General features: G+C 38.7%; 1 protein-coding gene across 1 annotated transcript; it reads right to left on the bottom strand.

Moving 5' to 3' along the window:
* Positions 1-344: 344 nt before the first annotated feature.
* barhl1b (BarH-like homeobox 1b) lies at positions 345-7,666 on the bottom strand. Its single transcript, XM_058415883.1, has 3 exons — positions 6,380-7,666; positions 4,100-4,322; positions 345-2,203 (listed from the first exon to the last, which is right to left on the bottom strand). The coding sequence occupies exons 1-3, from the start codon at positions 6,873-6,875 to the stop codon at positions 1,885-1,887; spliced, it is 1,038 nt and encodes a 345-aa protein (XP_058271866.1). The 5' UTR covers positions 6,876-7,666; the 3' UTR covers positions 345-1,884.
* Positions 7,667-19,781: the final 12,115 nt, after the last annotated feature.

Consider the following 19,781-nt stretch of genomic DNA (forward strand, 5'->3'; position numbering starts at 1 on the left):
AATTAATTAAGAAACCATTCAATTAATTAAGATGGATCAATGGTGATTTCAGTGCTAAACCGTAAGATTGTCCGACAGTTTGAATTTATCCTATAGAACAACTCAGGAAATTAAATCAGCAAAGATCTACTGTTGAAAGACTTCCTAAAGCGTTTAAAATCCTAATAAATAATCATTATTATGGGAGCTAATAAAATAATGTACAATTTCATTAAACATGTAAAGGTAAAGGTTTGTTCACTTCCCACGTTCATATAATTTAGTCAAAGATCTTTATTTGCACATTTATAAAAGTAATTCTCCTTATTACCTCAAGCCTCCCCATCCCTGTGCATTCAGCAGCTATATGAGTTTTTTTTTTTTTAACCTCAAAAGTTCATACCACTATAAGCACAAAGGAGGAGGGCTAAAGACAAGAATCACTGCACAAATCAATATTCTCAATATACACCTTCACCAAAGAAAGAATAACAACGGCTCTATACAGAATTAATGCACAATATCTGCTCTAACACATAAGGTTAGGGTTAAAACTGTCAGGAAAAAAAAAATATAAAATTGAATTAAATGAAAAAAATAAAAAATAAAAATACGCAGCCTATTATTTAACGTGACATTCATCAAAACTGGTAAGCAACGTGACATTTTGTGGGGCTTCTACGTGTCACGAATATTCTTTAATCCCAAACAGGTTTTACGCAGGGTTGCCAGATGAATCTATTCCACTCAGTGTATGGTATTTTCCCATTTCTTTGGGCTGGAAACCTGGACGAGATCATTTAGTCCCATTTGGTGAGTACATTGATTTGATTTATAGGATAATGAATTGGGACGAGTTAAAAGAGTGGGATATAAACAGTGATTACAATCTGGCAACCCTAATCTTTAAAAATGGCAGCAATTCAGAGTTACTCCCATTTCAGGGCAAAATATTATTTCTGAAATAGACTTTGTATTCATATAGCTGAAAGGTCTCTGAGCACAAATGATCTTCACACCTGATTTCATCCTTTCCATACACTTCAGTACATTCTGTCTTTATATTAAGCCGCTGGGGGGGGAACAGAAAACGAGTGTTGCTTTTACTCATTTGTATATTCTTTGATTCTGCTATAATCCATGAGAATTATTACATGAAGGCGTTGTCATTTTTATGAACGTGTCCTTGATCATCTTCGCCTGGAAGAGGACTTAAAAAGGAATAAATAAATTAAAAACCTATATGAAAACCTAGATTTGCTGTTGACCCAAATAATCCTATTTACACGAATCTTATAAGTTTAATTTTAATTTTTTACAGCTGAAAGAAAAAAAGAATGAAATGAAAACTGCATTTCGTCTGTAGTGTTTTTTTTTTTATCTCGATAATATCAAGAGCTTTTTTTTATTTTATTTTACACGGGGGCTATTACTATAATTAAAACTATATCTATCACTGCCAATAATAATGATAATAATAATAATAATAATAATAATAATAATAATAATAATAATAATAATAGCCCATCATGTGGTGTGTTCTTTTTTTTGTTGTTATTGCGTCCTTTAGAAACATTTCTGAAACATTTTTTTCTGAACATAAATGATAACAAACAATAATCCTATATAAATATATAAGTTAAATACAAAAAAGGGGCATAAATAATTACATAAATTATGACTAATAGCGGTAACAATATCATCAACTTAGAGTTTGCTTCTTCATTTAAGAAGCATATATATTGGCTTTATGATATAATATATATTCTCGATCCTTTAGTCAACAGTAAAGTTGAAGTCCAGAGCTGCCAGGTGTGTGTGTGTGTGTGTGTGTGTGTATGTTTTAATAAGTATAGACCAAGTTCCAGTCTATGGTCTTAAAAGGAAAGTCCGAGTCGGGAAAGTTCATCGAGGTGGGGTGGGTCTGGGCAGTACCACCCCGGGCAGCGGGGGGAGAGGCGGCGGAGGCTCGTGTCCGCCCTGCAGCCCGTGCAGGAGAATCCGCGGTACGAGCGGTGGCCGCTGAAGACCCGCAGGAGCAGCGGGGGGAGGAGCTCCGGCGCCCCGGCACAGGTAGGACAGCGCGGCAGCTCCGGGGTCCAGACCCGACACAAGACCTTGCGGGTAGAAATACGGCGATGGAAACATTCTCTGTAGGGCCGAGTAATTCCCGGCTTCCGCTAAGAGTTCCAGTCCCACCGCAGTCTGCCTCTTCCACTTTGTCCTTTTTAATGATCATTTTAAAAAGAGAAAAACAGGAGACAAAACAGAGGTTAAGCAAAACATAAACCAATAAGAAGAATATTAAGAAAATAGCCAGTAGGCCTACTTTAAGTAAAACGTTTAACTAAATAAAACTACACCTTAATAAGGTATAAAAGACGTGCCCTTGATGGTACAAACCCGGCGACAAGGAATCTGTATCTTAGTACATTCATTAATATTTGTGTATATGTGTCCTAACAACTATGCTGGTCTATTCTGTTTAGCAAAGCTATTGTGCATTTAAATATAAAATAGATGTTCCTTTACTACGACTTAGATCAAGAACCATAGTTGTCAAAACTGTAGAGACTAGAGAATAACAGTAGAGAATGGGACAAAAGCCACGCCTCCGAGAAAAATGAGTGACATCACTAATAAACGTTTCAGACATACAAGGAACATGCAAACTGTACAACTTTGTAGCGAAGAAAGTTGTTAGGTAATGTAATTTTGGAGATCATTTGTTTACAGTATGACACAGGCAGATGAAGAAATACATGAAGAATACTGACAAATATATTTCTAATTTATATTAGAAATACAAGGAGAAACGTTATTTCTAAGCAACATTCGTTCGATCATTATTTGTGATTCTACAGGTTGATAAATGGGGATTTTTAAATGAAAAACAGCAAAAGTCAAAATCTTATAAATCAAAAAACAATTATAAATAGCTGGGTAAGACAGAAGTCAGTTTTAAAGAACTTTAAACATCACTCTTAACGTATTGGTCTCCTTTACAAACGCAAATATTTTGTTAATAGTTCAGAAGAAAGTGTGTAATTTATATGCAACACAAAATACATGTGCATCCACCCTGTCTATGGTCATATACTAAGCCTAGCTTTAAAGCTCAAACAGTAATTTAATTCTATAAAATAATTATTAATAGGAGAGTTTTTAGTTTTCTTGCCCTTTACATCTGAGTGATCTGTATGAATGTGAACTTGGCAAGCAGAAGTGAACCCCGCCTCTCCATATGCTGCATTGGATGTAAACTGAAAATTATATACATACATATATATATATATATATATATATATATATATATATATATATATATATATATATATATATATATATATATATATATATATAAAAGAAACTAAAATATTAAAATAAACGTTTGGGGTTACAGTGTTGGTGTTGTAGACCTATTTTGCGTCTGTAAGGACAAAAAAGGCACGTTTGCCAGTTAAAAAATTAATAATTAATTATTATAATAGCCTAATTGTCTATTAAGCTGGATTTCTTAATAATTGATGGACGCACCAATTTATAATTCATTCTTCAACGTATGGTGTTTTGCGTTGATTTTATTTATTATGACTATAATTTATCTGGACAGGATCTGAAAAAGGAAAACGAGACACCAAAATTTTCCCGTTTATTAATTTGCGGTATTTGAAATGTATTTTTTTATTATAGAAAAACAGCCCAAACTGGCAGAAATGCCATGAGTAATTTATTTATTTATTTAATTTCCCTTTATTTCGTCTTTTCTTTATCTGTCCTGATAATCAAGTCACATGAGAAGAGTATTTTCATGTCATCCGTATATTTCAGTATATTGCAATATTAGAAATATCATTAATTAGATGTAAATTTCCTTTCTGGAATCAGTCACGTGGAAATCTATCTATCTATCTATCTATCTATCTATCTATCTATCTATCTATCTATCTATCTATCTATCTATCTATCTATCTATCTATCTATTAAGGAGAGAGCGTCTCATGTTAGAATATTTCTTAAGAAATTCCTCGTGCGAACTTTGCAGAATTTTCCGCGGGTGTAGACAGGAAATAGGAACCTCTGTAGTGCGATGTGACCCTGTAACCCAGCAGGTCCTCACCTCCTGTTTTGGTACCAGGTCTTCACCTGCGTGTCGGTGAGGTTGAGAGAGGCCGCGAGCTCCATGCGGTCCTGCACGCTCAGGTACTTCTGGCGCTCAAAGCTGCGCTCGAGCTGCGCGAGCTGGTGATCGGTGAAGGCCGTGCGCGCTTTCCGCGGCTTCTTCAGTCGCACCTGGGGGCTATCTCTGCTGCTGGAAATCTCTCTGTCTCCTTCTTCTTTCACTGAGGAGAGAAAAGTGCATGTGATTGGAGCAAAGAGCAAAAAAGGACATACAATAAATACAAATAATAGAAGAAAACATGTATAACTGCGTTTTGGAAAACGCGTAGCCGGTATTGCTAATTGTGACATTCTCATGACGTTCCAGTCGCTGCGGTGGCGTCAGTAATGGTGCATGTTTTGTGCCTTTGTGTGTTTAATTTTTACCTAGAAGCCTTAAAAATAATTTAAGTCACATAATTAACGCTTCAATAAAGTTACACCAGATGCACTACATGCTGAAGCTACAAAATATGCACATTTCATGGCATCACCTCAGCGACAAGCAAATGGACAGTTTGATACTTTTATCTAAAAGTGTAGCCTCGAAAACGATTAAAAAAATGCTCACAGCATGTCCAATAAAAATATAAATAATGTACGTTTTATAGCAATGTAATAACTGTATAGGTTAGCTAACCAACTTTCACACACCGTTGACAAAGGAAAGGCCTCATAGAAACTTTTAGCCACAAAGTTGGCCATGTTTACAGACTACTGCCCAATACTGCATGCTAGCATACTGGGTAATATGTAATAAAAATACTGCTGTAGTATCAAGAAGGTTTATTTATTTTTTCTGTTTTTCTAATTTCCCTGTGTTGCTGTGAGACACTCCGGATCCATCACGACCCTGAGCAGGATAAAGCCCTTACTGAAGATGAATGAAATTATTAACACATTCTAATTTAACTTTTCTCTTTCTCTTAACCTAAAAGAAATAAGAGACCTTTCTTTCTCTAAGCCCATATAGAGCAAGGGACACGGCACAGAGATCAGCGCGTCTCTGAAGGAGCACAATAATCCGGCTAATTGAGCCACAAGGGGACGGAGAGCTTTCAGCCGAGACTCGGAGAGAAACTTCACACAGATCTATAAAGAGCTCACCGTTACAAATCTGATTAACACTGGGACAAATTACACCAAAAATCAGCTCTGAAATCAAAGCAGCAGCAGCGCGCGCTCACACACACACACACACACACACACACACACACAACACCACGGCTTTGATACATGGTGCATTCATATTGAACCCTCTCATGTCGAAATTCAGTGTCTCTGTAATAACATAGAAAGTGTTTGTGTGTGTGTGTGTGTGTGTGAGGTGTTCATTATGTTGGTGTAACATTATATCACAGGAGTTGTATTAATAACAATAATAATAATAATAATAATAATAATAAACGGCTATGAGACTGATTATGATGAGGAGGAGGAAGAATAGAAAAAGGCAAAATCTAATAATTTTTACATTTTTTTTGTCTGATGTTAAACCTGACAACAATATCGTTATTGTTGTTGCTGTTTTTTGTGTATGTTTTTTTTGTGTGTTTTTATTTTATTTTATCATTATTATTTTTATTTGTGTTTTGATTTTTTCAGTCATGTATCAAGCAATAGCAAGGTGTGTTTTATTACAAGCTCATTATTATTTTCACCTGTCAATACATACAATACTTTATTGATACAAAACGAATGTATTATTATACAAAATCAGTAAAATTATACCGACATTAATGTTCTGTGGTATTAATTTCATATTATCACGCAGTTTTAATTTTTAAAATAATTTTTTCAAATACAGTTATTGTTTTTAAAATCATTTGGGCTAAATTGAAACACTGCTTTAAGAATAAGAATTAATTCTTATTTAAATGTATTATTTGATAAATAATAAATGCATCAGAAATTAAATATTAATAAAGGTGTTCATAAATTTTAACAGATTTGTAACGTCAACGTCAACTTTTTAATGAAAGATGTGGAAAAAATATGGGCCATGTGATAAAAACAGGGAAAAGCATTATTTTGTCTTTAAAAAATTGTCTTATAAATGCAGCTAAGGAATCAGGTTGCCTGAACTTTTTTAGTTAAATTAAACTTAAATTATTAAAAAAAAAAACTCGGAATAAATTAAATAAATTAATCAGCATGTTGGATCTGAGATTATTCGACTCCAGGAATAGTTTCGTTCAAGTTTTCATAGAAGTCTAAATGTCTTAATTTTTTCCTTTACCTTTGTTGTATTCTCCGTCTGAGGACGAGTTGCTGTGGATTTTCTCGATGAACTCGTCCGCCACTTTAGACGCTAACCTGCTCGCCTCGTGCGTCGGTTGCCCGTTGCTAGAATACGGCGCGCACGCGGCGAGCGGCTTGCAGTCGGCCAGGATGTCTCTGATCAGGAAGGAGGAGGTGACGGTGCGCGGCTGGGGAGCGGCGGACACCGGGCCGTGGTGCGTGTGGGACGTCAGCGCGAGCGCGCGGCCTCGCCTCTGCTCGTGCGCCTCGCGCTCTTCGTCTTCCTCGTGCTCCTCGCGCCTCGGTGACGGTGGGCTTGAGCACACGCTCTCCGCATCCGACGCGGCGCTAAACTCCGGCGGAGACCGGCATTCTCCCTCCAAGCCGCCGTTACCCTTGGCGACGACCACCACCGGGCTTCCGGGTCTGTGGGACAGCAGAGAGTCGATGCCAAAGCCGGAGCCGGAGCACGAGCCGTGGGTGGACGCCTCCATCGGGGAAAAAAGAGCGCTTCCTCCCGGGCCAGAGCTTTCAAACTCTCATTTGGGTTCGGCCAAGTTCGACTCACAAAAATACGACAATCACAGCCTATCCAGTAGGAACATCCAACAGAGCTTAGGAGATATTCATCCAATGTCTGAGAAAGTTTCTTCTTTCTTCAGGACGTTTGAAGTTGGAAGAAATCTCCAGTTCCCCTTTTTCTCTTTCTCTCTTCACTGCCTCTCTCTCTCTCTTTAAAACCACGATGATACAAAATAAACAAAACCTATATATGTAGCAATTTGTATTCTGAATCCTGTTAGAACTTTAAAAAATACTCGCCGATGGTGACTTCAAATTGTTTGTAAGATCATTTTGAAATAAATCATTTTGAAGAACCCCTGCGGTAATACACACCACTGCGCTAAGGCTACAGTAAAGTGTAACTGTATAATACAGTGCTGTAGTGTAAAAGCTGAGCGGAAGCTGTTTCAGCACCACGGACAGGAGCACAAACCCCGAGCTGCGATCAAAGAGACAGACACGAGGTGAATATATTGCTGAAAAATTTTCACCAGGACCCTAAAGAGGAAGTTGCTGTGGCGATCCTCGCTGCTCAAACTGATAAAACCGGACGATGCAAAATCGTTGTAGGGTTGAGAGAGAGAGAGAGAGAGAGAGGGAGAGAGAAAAAAAAGGGATGCAGTTGGCGAAATGAGCGCAGGTTAAATAGACTCATCGAACAGGGAAGGAGCACACGCACGACGGTGGAAAAAAAGCCTTTTAAAATAAAGTTGTTGGAAAACTAAGGTGCTTTTAGGAGTTTTTAAGGGCGCCCCATGCACGTGAGTCCCCAGCGGCGCGATTCTATTGGCTGAGGGTCTGTTTTGGGGTGTCGACCGGACACACACACACACACATACACACACACACACCCCACCCTCTCACTCTCACACACCCACGACTCTCACTTTGATGAGAAAGAGACACTGAATTCATTAGGAGACTCGGATCCAACTGTTTACAGGCCATTTTCACACACTGTTTGCTTTCATTACATCATTGATGAGGCCTATAATGGGGTTATTATGAGGAGCGGGGAGGTCTTTCTCTCTTTCTCTCTCTCTTTTTTCTCTCTGCACTCCTCCAAGCCCATATTCAAGACCAAACCTGAGCAACTTCCTCACCCAGTCCAGCCATATTTCCGCTTCTATTCTGCTCTTTTCAGAGATTACAACATTACAGCAACACAACACTGTATTGACCAATAAAACAAAACGAATTAGACTGATGTCGTGCCAAACATGTCGGTTGTTTCTGTTTTTTAATTTCGAAACAGTATAAACGATTCGTCTTTGTGTTTAATGCGTTTACTTTACTCTGAAATTAGCACCTTATGCACATCGTTTTCATACAACAATACAACGATGTATTTAAATAAAATAAAAAAAAGGAAGTAAAAAAAATAAATAAAACAAAGATTTTGTCACACGATTTTTGTATTATATTAGCATTTATCCGCCTTGGCTGCTGGTACAACAAAAATATAGTATTTTAATAATTTCATAATAAAGAAATACACAAATAAAGTATAATTTTAACAAATTAAGCGATTGGGTCGGATAATAAAGTGTTTATTTGATGCAATTAAACTAACAAATAAATATAGGTAGCTAGCTAGCTAGATAAAACAATATAACAATAATAGATAGAATAATATATCTTCTTCTTAGAATTATTATTATTATTATTATTATTATTATTATTATTATTATTATTAGTAGTAGTAGTAGTAGTAGTAGTAGTAGTAGTAGTAGTTGTTGTTTAATATTTTAATATTTAGGCTGTATTTAGACATTTTAGCACGATGTATTAAATATTTATATCTAGGTACACTCTTATATTTTAGTACTTTTTCAAATCAGTATCCAATGCATCATATGCACCCACCCATTATTTAACCCCTTTCTCTATTTCGATTTTTTTAAGTGAACAAAAGACGATTATTTCACCGCCGAGGCGTTTATACTCCTTTAACTCGAGCCCAACTTTAATGTATTCAATGTTAATGAGCAATAATGGGACGACAGCGTGACCTAAAAGTCTCAGCCACGCATAACGCTGCTGGACATGTCCCAAACCGCATACCACACACTACTGCACTAAACAGTACGCTGCTTATGGTCACTATGGCAACCTATGGTGGCGCACTATTTTGACATACTATTTAGTGCCTTAGTGTGCTGTTTCAGAATGAGCTTCTATCGTCCCCCCTTTCACGTCTTTCTCCGAGCCAGTTTAGCCCCTGGTGACTTTTCGACATGTCCCAATAATAACAGTGTGTAGAGCCCCCGGTTCCCCCCCGCGCGCAGGGCAGATTGGAGGCGCTGCTCGGTGGCTCGCGCGCAGCGGCAGGTTGGTGACTTGGCTCTGTGCTCCCAGGGGCTCCGCGCGCGCGGCTACAAGCTGTCACAGTGAGGCGGGGTATGCGCACACACACACACACACACACACACTGAGTTTATTTTAGAACTTGAGATCTTCGTGAAAGACTGCAAGAGATACATTAAAATCTCCAGTGTGAATGAAATCAAATAAGAACTCAGTAAACAGATTAATGTGGACCAATAAATGAAATATAAGAAACAATAAATTATATACAGTGGATATAAAAAAGTCTATACACACCTGTTCAAATGGAAGCTTTGTGTGATGTAGAAAGCAACCATCAACAGAAAAAGAAACAGAATTAGGGTGAAAAAATGAAAAAGAAAGAAAAGTGAAAAGAATTACAATTATCTTGTTGCGTAAGTGTGCACACCCTTTTATAATGAAGCAGTATCTGTATTAGCCAGTCACATTCAAGCGCATACTTAAAAGTACTTATCATACTGGAGAATTTTCTTGACATCTTGGCTTTCAAAGCATACACAGAATCCTATTGTTGACCAGAAGATGGAGAAAATGGGGCACCACAGTGACATCACAAAGAACAGGATGTCCATCCAAAATAGACAAAGTATAATATGAAAACTTTGCAAGGGCGGCTGCAAAGATATCTACAACAACATTAAAGGAGATGCAGGAATATCTGTCAAGTACTGGTCACTGTCTGCATGTGACCACTTAAATCACCCCAAATACATGACACCAGACCATTTATGCTGGTCTGATGAGTTTTGGAGATTATTCTCAATGATGTTTGGCACAAAAACAAGACACCCAAAGAACATCACAACCTCAGTGAAGCATGGTGAAAACTATGGAGCTGGTTCTCTTCGGCTGGGGCTGGGATAACTCCAAATACCAATCTGTTTTGGCACAAAACCTCCAGGCCTCTGGTACACAGCTGAAGCTTTCACCTTCCAGCATGACAACAACCCAAAGCACAGATCCATGTCAACAGGAATGGCTTTAGAAGAAGAAGATCAACATTTTGGAACGTCCCAGTCAGAGCCTAGAACTAAATCCTATGAAAGGAATTGTAGAATGACTTGAAGAGGTTTTTGCACAGAAGATCCGCTGACAATCTGAAAAATCTGGAGCATTTTTGGAAGGAAGATTGGAATAAAATGGGCAAATCAAGGCGTATCAAGTTGGTACTAAATGGCTGTGGAGACATTGGGGTACAAAAAAGTGAGGCCTTATTAAAAATCTGGGAAAATTTTTATAATTCAATAATGACAATATTTCTTGCAAGCAAGTTTGGCCACATTAACTGCTTTGTATGAAAGGTCAGTTTTCCGAGAGTCTTCCACTGAAGCATGTCTTCAGATGTCTCTAGAGTTCAGCAACCAGACAGTGCAGTAACTCAAATAACAACTCTTTATAATTGTGGTGAACTGAAAAGCATTTCAGAATGCACAACAACCTTAACATTTGAGGAGGGTGAGCTACAACGACGACAGACCAAATAGGGTTTAGCTCCTGGAAGGCAAAAAAGCTACTTTTATTAGGACACAAAATAAAAGTTATCAAAACACTTTAAAAAAGAAAACTTAAATGTCAGATCTAGACAGACAGCGTTAAGATTGCAGAAGTATCCCCAACAGGATACTCTTGAAAACTCTCAGAAATAAAACACACCTTTACTTGATGCTGGGTTGGTGCCATCAAGGGGACATGTTTTTGTACTTTTAGCATGTATTTTCCACCTTTAAAAATAACACAAGGTACTTAATTGGACCTTAAGGACCACCAGTATTGAGGTTTACTCTACAAACTAATAAAATGTACACCATATGCACTTTTCCAGATAGAAAATAGAGAAAGATACAAAAGATGTCCTCCTGATAGTACCACCTCAGAGACACAGGAAAGTACTTTATTTAAGAGTGAAGATTTGAGAAAAATTTTCACAAAAAAAAAAAAACTACAGCTTGAAAGTCAAACTGAAATGATTCAGCACTCTTGTGATTCAGTATCAACAAAATGTGTTTATCTTGAACTCCACAACTCTGGGATTTATGAAAGTCTGTTGATTTTGAAATTGCTTCTATAACATAGTTTGAGATGAGCAAACCTGAACTTGTAGGCAATTCTATATGATATGCTTTGACATCCAGATGTGTTTGTTTGAAGAAAGCGATGCATTTAAACCAGGTGTAGATGTCAACTTTGTAAAATTGCATTGGATCCCCAGAGAAACTATGGACTCACTTTGTCTTCTGATAACTGTATTACTTTTAGTTGGTGACCATATAGTTATCCGATCAGGTATAACATTCTGAGCACTGAGAGGTGAAGTGAATAAGACTGATGATCTCCTCATCATGGCACCTGTTAGTGGGTGGGATATATTAGGCAGGAAGTCAACATTTTGTCCTCAAAGTTGATGTGTTAGAAGCAGGAAAAATGGACAAGCGTAAGGATTTGAGCGAGTTTGATGAAGGGACCAAATTGTGATGGCTAGACCACTGGATCAGAGCATCTCCAAAACTGCAGCTCTTGTGGGGTGTTCCCGGTCTGCAGTGGTCAGTATCTATCAAAAGTGGTCCAAGAAAGTTACAATGGTGACCTGGGGACAGGGTCAAGGGTGGCCAAGGCTCACTAATGCATGTGGGGAGCGAAGGCTGGCCCGTGTGGTCCGATCCAACAGATGAGCTACTGTTGCTCAAATTGCTGGAGAAGTTAATGCTGGTTCTGATAGAAAGGTGTTAGAATAAACAGTGCATGATGGGTCAGGGCTGTTTTGGCCGCTAAAGGGGGACCAACACAATATTAGACAGGTGGTCATAATGTTACGCCTGGTTGATCCTAGGGTTATTGTATCTTAGAAAACACTTCATGTGGTTACCTAGTGGAACATTTAAAGGTTTTAGATTTTGTCCTGAGAGTGTATACAGTGAATTCAGTAGTGGATCTGTGAACACCAGAATAAAGTCAAATGATTTGTGTATCCTCATATTATGGAGAACAAAAAAGAGTCAACAGAGTCAAATAACAATAACGGTGTTTATAAAAGGACAATGATGTCATCACTATGATTTCTCCATATTTAACCACTGCAGATGTCAAATGAACAAGTCCTGTAATGAGTTACGAGATTAACCAATCAACATTTTGAGAAGACTTACTGCAAATATTTAATGGATTACATTAACAAATAAAAACTGTTGTTGACTTTTGTTGATGATTAAAGTTGCTAATGACATAAAGCAGTGGAAAAGAAGTTTATAAATTGAGACTGATAAGACAAAACTAATGGCACCCTCTAAAAGAGAGAAGAGTTAGTGTGTGTGTGAGTTTTGACTTTTAAGTAGCTTGGTAATTTAATTAATATGAATTAACAAACACACATGCAGTAAGTACGAAGGAAATCTTAAAAAAGGTTTTAAGAAACTTTCAAAGGTCTGATGGGAATTTTTACTTTGGCTTGTCCGACAAATATAAAGATAACTGAAGTCATTGTGTGGCCCTATGCTGTATTAGCTAATGAATGAAGATGTGTTATATGTTTTTGTCATTTGTAACTAATCCACATGTTTAAAAAAGTCTTTCCAGGAAAAGAAAAACAAATGGGAAACAAATTTGACAACAAATCTTCAAAGATTATGCTTTTACTCATGTGTCATGGCACACCAGGCAAACCAATGCTTTCCATCCTATTTATTTATGCTGCTCCTTGTTTATTAAATACATTTTGTGGATGGGTCTGTCACCATTTAGGGTAAAGTTTGGCATCTCTGCCTTTTTGAAATGCTGTGTAAAACATGCATTTTGGTAAAACTATATATACAAGAGGGGAATAAACAAGATGACTTAACTAAGAAAAGGAAAAAAAAAGAAAGAAACCCAACAACAAACAGTAGTAAGAAAAAATGGGTGCAACCCTGGACCAGTCAGAGATGCAAATGATGCACCTGAAAGCTATCAAGTACGAGACTTGACAGAAAATAATGAGAACCGCTGAATCTTTTATAAGGTTAACACTCACATTTCCCAGTCAGCTGTCACACAAGAAAGAATTTAGCTCGTGCATGGTGGAGAAATAAACCTTCATCGGCTCATTAAAGCTGACAGGGGGCTCGGGATGGGCAGGACTCGGCGGCAGCGTGCCACCCCGTTTTGTGTCAGTAATTTGCAGCGGAGACATACCTACCATGAAAAAGAGGAGAGGGAGAAAGAAATTAGGTTGGCTGCAAGAGTGAGAGAGAAAGAGATGGCAGGTACTGATGGTGCTGGCGGTGCTTGGGGTTAGTCTGTGTGTGTGTAGAGGGGGGTCTGCGGTCGAGAGAAGGCCTTGGGGGAGGGTGGAAAGATCGCTTGCACGCCAGGAGTCTGATTCTCCCCTAATTGGAAGCATTGGGCATTGTCAACGGAGGATTTTCAGTTGCTCGCTGACAGGTAGAACCGTCAGGATGATAGCCCACTTGTCAGCGCAAAAGACCAATAAAAACAAACCACTTTTGATTTAATTGGAGGCCTAGCCATGGTGGGGCTGGAGTGGATGGATGGGAAGATGTGGATTGCTTCAGGGAATGGTTATGTGTGTGTGTGTATGTGTGTGTGTGTGTGTGTGTTTAAAAAGAACGTTTGAGAAGGAAATCATCACCTCGTGTAAAACCCCTTAGAGCACCAGACTCACATCCTTGGACAGTGTGGTCAGTCACTTCCCATGGTGCTGAGGTTACAGAAAACACTGAGTTTGATTTAATCCCTGGAGGACTGGAGCTGGCTCACCACTCATCAGTGTTTCTTCTCAAAGCTCTCTCTCTCTCACTCACACACACACACAGAGACACACATGGATGTCGATATGGTGATGCCTCAGTGACTTTGGCAAAGGAACAGCTGACTTTTGCTGCTTCTGTGCTGCCCACACTACAATTTGATTGGTTTAATCCATGTCCAGTACGTCTCTGCTCAGCTGAGAGGGAACTCATTTGACACCTAATATTCTGCATTGAAACAGAGATATCACATAAGATTCATGTCCATACAGGAGATCCGTCATGCTATCATGGTTTTGACCTAATTGGTGCACATTTCCTTACGAATATCAGCGTTGCCTTTTCGAAGTAAAAGGCAATCCTAAGGGGAAGGAAAGGTAGTGAATTATGTGCATGGACAATAGTGCCATCCCAGATGACATCCTAAACCCTGTCATTCTCCTTCAAGCTTGGACTGCCGATAATCTTTTTGTGGGTGCGTAGGTTTTTGGGACACTGGCCATTTGGAGACACTCAGGAGACAGTGGCAGGTGACATTCACTCTCTAAGGAAGTCCATGGACAAGACACATGGATGTCATTTTAGTGGTGACAAAAAATGATATTGCTGCTGATTGGTGGTTCCTTTGATGTGTTGAAAAGCTAGCTTTGCTAATGTACCAACAGTATATATATATATGTACTTTAAACAAAAGTGACTGCTTGAGTTCATCATCAGAAATAAAAATAACAGAATTAGGGGAGGCTACATGCACAAACTGCAAGCAACACAAATATGAAATGTAGGGTGAGTTTTTAGGACACAGTGCCATCATATCATTACTCATTCAAAAGCTTGTGGAAATAATGACTACCGTGATGATGGCTAGTGAAACATTTTGTCATTCTCCATATGGAGATGAATGAAGTCCAGAGTCAATTTGTCAGTCCTTTGAGAAACCCAATACCCAAACTTGCCCAAGATCCCACTGAGAATTTATAATCATATTTTACAAGACAAATGACTGACCGAGACTTTAAAGTATTAAGGGACAAGATTGCCATCAGTTCTTCCCTGATGATTGGTCCTACCCAAAGTTCCAAGCAGTTTTTGGTTGTACACAGGCATTAAGTCACCACCAAAATGCATAGAACCCCACTTTCAAAATACAACACCATACAGCTTAATGGTCCTTGGAACCAGGCAAATATAGAACAATTCTATGGTATATGATGTGTGTGTCAATCTGAGAGAACCCAGTGCTGTGATTCTTGTAGTAATCCCAACAATACACATTTAATAAGAACTTCTGTGCACATTCTCATATTGCAGCATGAACACTGCACTTTGCGCCCCAGTCCTGGATAGGTGTGAGAACAGCAGCTCGCCCCTGACCTCTGACCTCTTTCGCCCCCTGTGCCCCTTTATGCCCATGTGCATGAGTGGTCCAGTGGTTTATAATATTTGACAGAGTTCATGGAAGACATCTGCTGAGAGGGGCTATGGAGACAGGCCAACGGAGAGGTAGGGGAGAGGGCAGGGACGAGGCGCTTCAGCCATTCATCACCTCATTGGCATAAAGAGCAGGACAGTAGGCACAGCCTGGCACTCAGTAAAAGACTCCTCTCCTACAGCACCAAAAGATTTATACTGGCTTTCAGGAGACCACACCATTCGAGACTCGCTTATAAAATGGTTCGTATTTTCCATTATGGCATGTAGGTAAGCCTAAGAAATATAGTAGCTTGCCCTGGGTGAAATGTTCGATGTGTGATCCTGTTTTTGGCATCATTTCCTGTTTTGTTAGAAAAAACACTGAACCCTAATAACAATTTCTGGCGTCTTTTGTCAAGTTCTTACGTTATAGGAAGTTTGGCAGGTAATGACAGGTAAACGTCAGCCAAGTGTCAAATACAATCATGTTAAATGTGCGAAACTGTGACAGAATGAAGAGTAGCATCCGAAAGCTATTTCAAAGGTGCTGTTCTAAGATGTGGCTTTGGAAGGTGGGAAAAAGCATTTATTTCCAATTTTACGATCCAATTCATTTTGTAAATATTTCCAGCAATTTTGATTTATTTTCATATTCTGCCAGCTTTGGAAAGAAGGCACTGGAAACCTACGTGAAAGGAAGTATTTTATTAAAGAGTCAGAGTTCAATGTTAACCGATGGCACAGCCATTACCGAGTGATGGGGGGTCAGTGGGCATCGCTTGGGCTGGGGATTCACCCAGCTGCCACAGGGAGACACACACAAGCTGTTGGACACAAGCTGAGACGAAGATGCCCCTATGTTTCAGCCTTTTGAGGGCAAAAGGTCAGGCTGTCCCTTGTCTCTCCATCTTCACTCTGGGCATTTGGGAGCGGTTTGGTGAGCTGCGGCAGACCTCGATGCATCATTGCATAGAGTTAGTGTGTATGAATCAGAGTGGGTTCAGTGAATAGACAGGGGTTACCTGGAAAGTAGTCTTGTCTAATGACCATGAGAGGTCCAGGTGTGATTATCCACTGAAGCGAGGGAAGGACTTGGCCATAAACAAATTTTTTCTGAATTGTCCAGATGTCTAACATGAGATTAAAATGTCACTATACACCAACCAGGCATAACATTATGACCACCTGCCTAATATTGTGTTGGTCCCCCTTTTGCTGCCAAAACAGCCCTGACCCGTCCTGCACTGTGTATTCTGACCCCTTTCTATCAGAACCAGCATTAACTTCTTCAGTAATTTGAGCAACAGTAACTCGTCTGTTGGATCGGATCACACGGTTCAGCCTTCTCTCCCCACGTGCATTAATGAGCCTTGGTCGCCCATGACCCTGTCGCCCGGTTCACCACTGTTCCTTCCTTGGACCAGATACTTGGACTAGATACTGACCACTGCAGACTGGGAACACCCCACAAGAGCTGCAGTTTTGGAGATTCTCTGGTCTAGCCGTCACAATTCGGCCCTTCGTCAAACTCGCTCCAATCCTTACACGGGTCCATTTTTCCTGCTTCTAACATCAACGTTGAGGACAAAATGTTGACTTGCTGCCTAATATATCCCACCCACTAACAGGTGCCATGATGAGGAGATCATCAGTGTTACTCACGGCACCTTTCAGTGGTCATAATGTTATGCCTGATTAGTGTATATAGAAAACTCTCGTCAATCAAATACGAATATGTTTCTCTTATTCATGCTACGATGCACATTCGAAGAGCAGATTCAAAAATGTTCGTTGATCGTAGTCGAAAAAGATTTTTTTAGTGTCCGATCGAAGACTTCATTAGAAAACACTGAGAAAACCTAAAAGAATGTCATTTGGGAGGGAATATGTACAGGCTGAATCTATAGAGCACACTCACGGGAAAAAAAATGTTTATCAGGTTTATTTGGATGCTTAAGACTGCTTGCACACATGCTGTTTTATTCCCCACTCAACCCCCAATGCATTTTTTTGTACGAACAGAATATGACCACTTTTATAAAACACTGCTTTTTTTTTTGTCACACTATCTTTTTTTTTTTGGTCTCAGTTGAAAACTGTGGAAAACAAGTGTGGAAAATAAACACAGAGGATAAAGTGCAGGGGAAAAAAATGAGTTTAGTGAGCAAATATGAAGAGATTTCTGACTCGTTGGAATAGAAAAATTTCATTTCCAGTATTTTAATGCTGCAGTGTAACTTTTTGAGAGGTTCAACTTTTAATTTGTTTATTATGATAATAAAAAAAAACCTCATTTCTAGAGTGCAAAACGATACAGTGTGCTAGGACTGAGGAGTATATTAAGGTTACACTGTTTTATGCTGTCATTTTTTTTTTATTTCAGCGCAAAAGGCACTGTTTTGTATTTTAGAAAACATGGTACATGTAAAAGCACCATCAAGCATGATGGTCTAAATAATAATAAAATGAATACTTTTCTATTTTTTTCTATTTAATCTGGTTACACATGTTATATGAATATTATTAATGTAATTGGTGCATGCAGTCGAATTACTTGGTCAAGAAAGATGAAATCAGGATGATGAGAAATAAAATTAATCTGATTAATGTGTAGATTTACAGTATATTTACCTCTATACACTGGCTTCATCTCTCTCTCTCTCTCTCTCTCTCTCTATGATAGAATCCTATAACACATCATACACACTAAACACGCTGCTCTGGCCGTCTAATTTTCCTACATAGTTGATTTGTAGGTCAGAATATCTCAATTATCACACTCCTGTCACTGCTCAGAATGTCCTCCCCAACCTCTTTCCACCTGCCGTGACTTTTATTGCTTCATTAGTGAACGCCACATGCTATAGTGCACACTCCCCCTTACATCACTAACACTGATCGGTGGGCATACGAGGGTGGAAACAGCCACACACACTGCTTTACACACAACACACACACACACTATTATCCACTCAATCACTCACTCACAATCATAAACCCTAACCCTTAGGTCCCATGTTCTGGCTTTAAAGGTATGGATCATTTTGATTTCTCTTAGCGAATACAAAATTTCTTTTGCTTGGCTCCACCCCCTCAATAACGCTTAGCACCGGTTGCTTGGCTGCACAACGAGTGATCTGTAAACTGTATTTTATTTGTAACAATAAAATTATTTTTCTATTTGCAGAACGTTACAATCACAGATGTACAACTTTGCATATGGTCTTTTCATTGAATTGAATATATATTTGCATATTTTGGTGTGAGTGTGTTATTGAGCAATGAATTGACCCAGTTGAATTTGATTAAAATAATAATATGTTCAAGTACTGAATGAGAGAATAATTATTAATCTGTCAAGTGTGTTATAAAGTGTTATCAAGTTGCAACAAGCAAAAAATAAACAAATGAACAAACAAACAAACAAACAAATAAATAAATAAATAAATAAATAAATAAATAAATATTTTTTTAATTATTTAAAAAATTCAAATTTGTTTTTACATTTATTCTGATTCCTTCTTTGATTTTCAGGATCATCTTTAGCAGGAACACACCCTGGATGGGACACCATACAATGCACCACTCATTCACCCCTAGGGGAATTTATTATGACTGGTCCACCTAACAGCATATTTTTTGGAGGTAGAAGGAAACCAGAACACCTGTTGGAAACCCACATAGAAACACACCTGACCTCATGCTCGAACCAGAGACCCTGGAGCTGTGAAGCAGCACCCATCATTCTACCCACTACGGATCAATATTTCATAACATTACCATATTTTCCAAAACATAGTATACACACATATCTCTATACACACCTCTGTATTTGTTTCCTGCTATGCTCCTTAACACTGTTTGTTTCCTGACACTTATATCAACACAGTCATTAATCCACAGCACCGCATTAATGTTTAATATATTCTGTTGTTGATCTGATGCAGAGAAAATGAGTTTCTGTTCCTCAGCAACAATCTTTTAGATAAATTGGTCAGTTTGGAGGCAACAAATTTATACCAGCAGTGTGTGTCATTATACTTCATCATTTTTAGCACTTTCTAGTTTAGTGGGTTGCTTGCAGATGAGTTCACAGCTATTTTTCTGGTGCTATATTCAGCTAGACCACAACTAGACTTACTGAGACTGAGCTGTCTGCATCAACTAGCTACATGAGCTGTGTGGCCATGTTAGCGTAGATCAGGGGTGTCCAATCTTATCCAGAAAGGGCCGGTGTGGGTGCAGGTTTTCATTCCAACCAAGCAGAAGCCACACCTGAGTCTACTGAAAGCCAAGATCGGCTGATTAAACAGATGGAAACAGGTGTGGCTTCTG

The sequence above is a fragment of the Hemibagrus wyckioides genome, linkage group LG18, assembly GCF_019097595.1.
Source record: "Hemibagrus wyckioides isolate EC202008001 linkage group LG18, SWU_Hwy_1.0, whole genome shotgun sequence".
In the NCBI taxonomy this organism is placed as follows: Eukaryota; Metazoa; Chordata; class Actinopteri; order Siluriformes; family Bagridae; genus Hemibagrus; species Hemibagrus wyckioides.

Excerpts from the sequence above, each read along its gene's own strand:
- barhl1b (XM_058415883.1), bottom strand. The coding sequence starts at position 6,875 with ATGGAGGCGTCCACCCACGGCTCGTGCTCCGGCTCCGGCTTTGGCATC. Across the intron at positions 4,323-6,379 it reads AGACGGAGAATACAACAAAG|TGAAAGAAGAAGGAGACAGA; the intron begins GTAAAGGAAAAA and ends TTCTCTCCTCAG. Across the intron at positions 2,204-4,099 it reads ACCTGGTACCAAAACAGGAG|GACAAAGTGGAAGAGGCAGA; the intron begins GTGAGGACCTGC and ends ATCATTAAAAAG.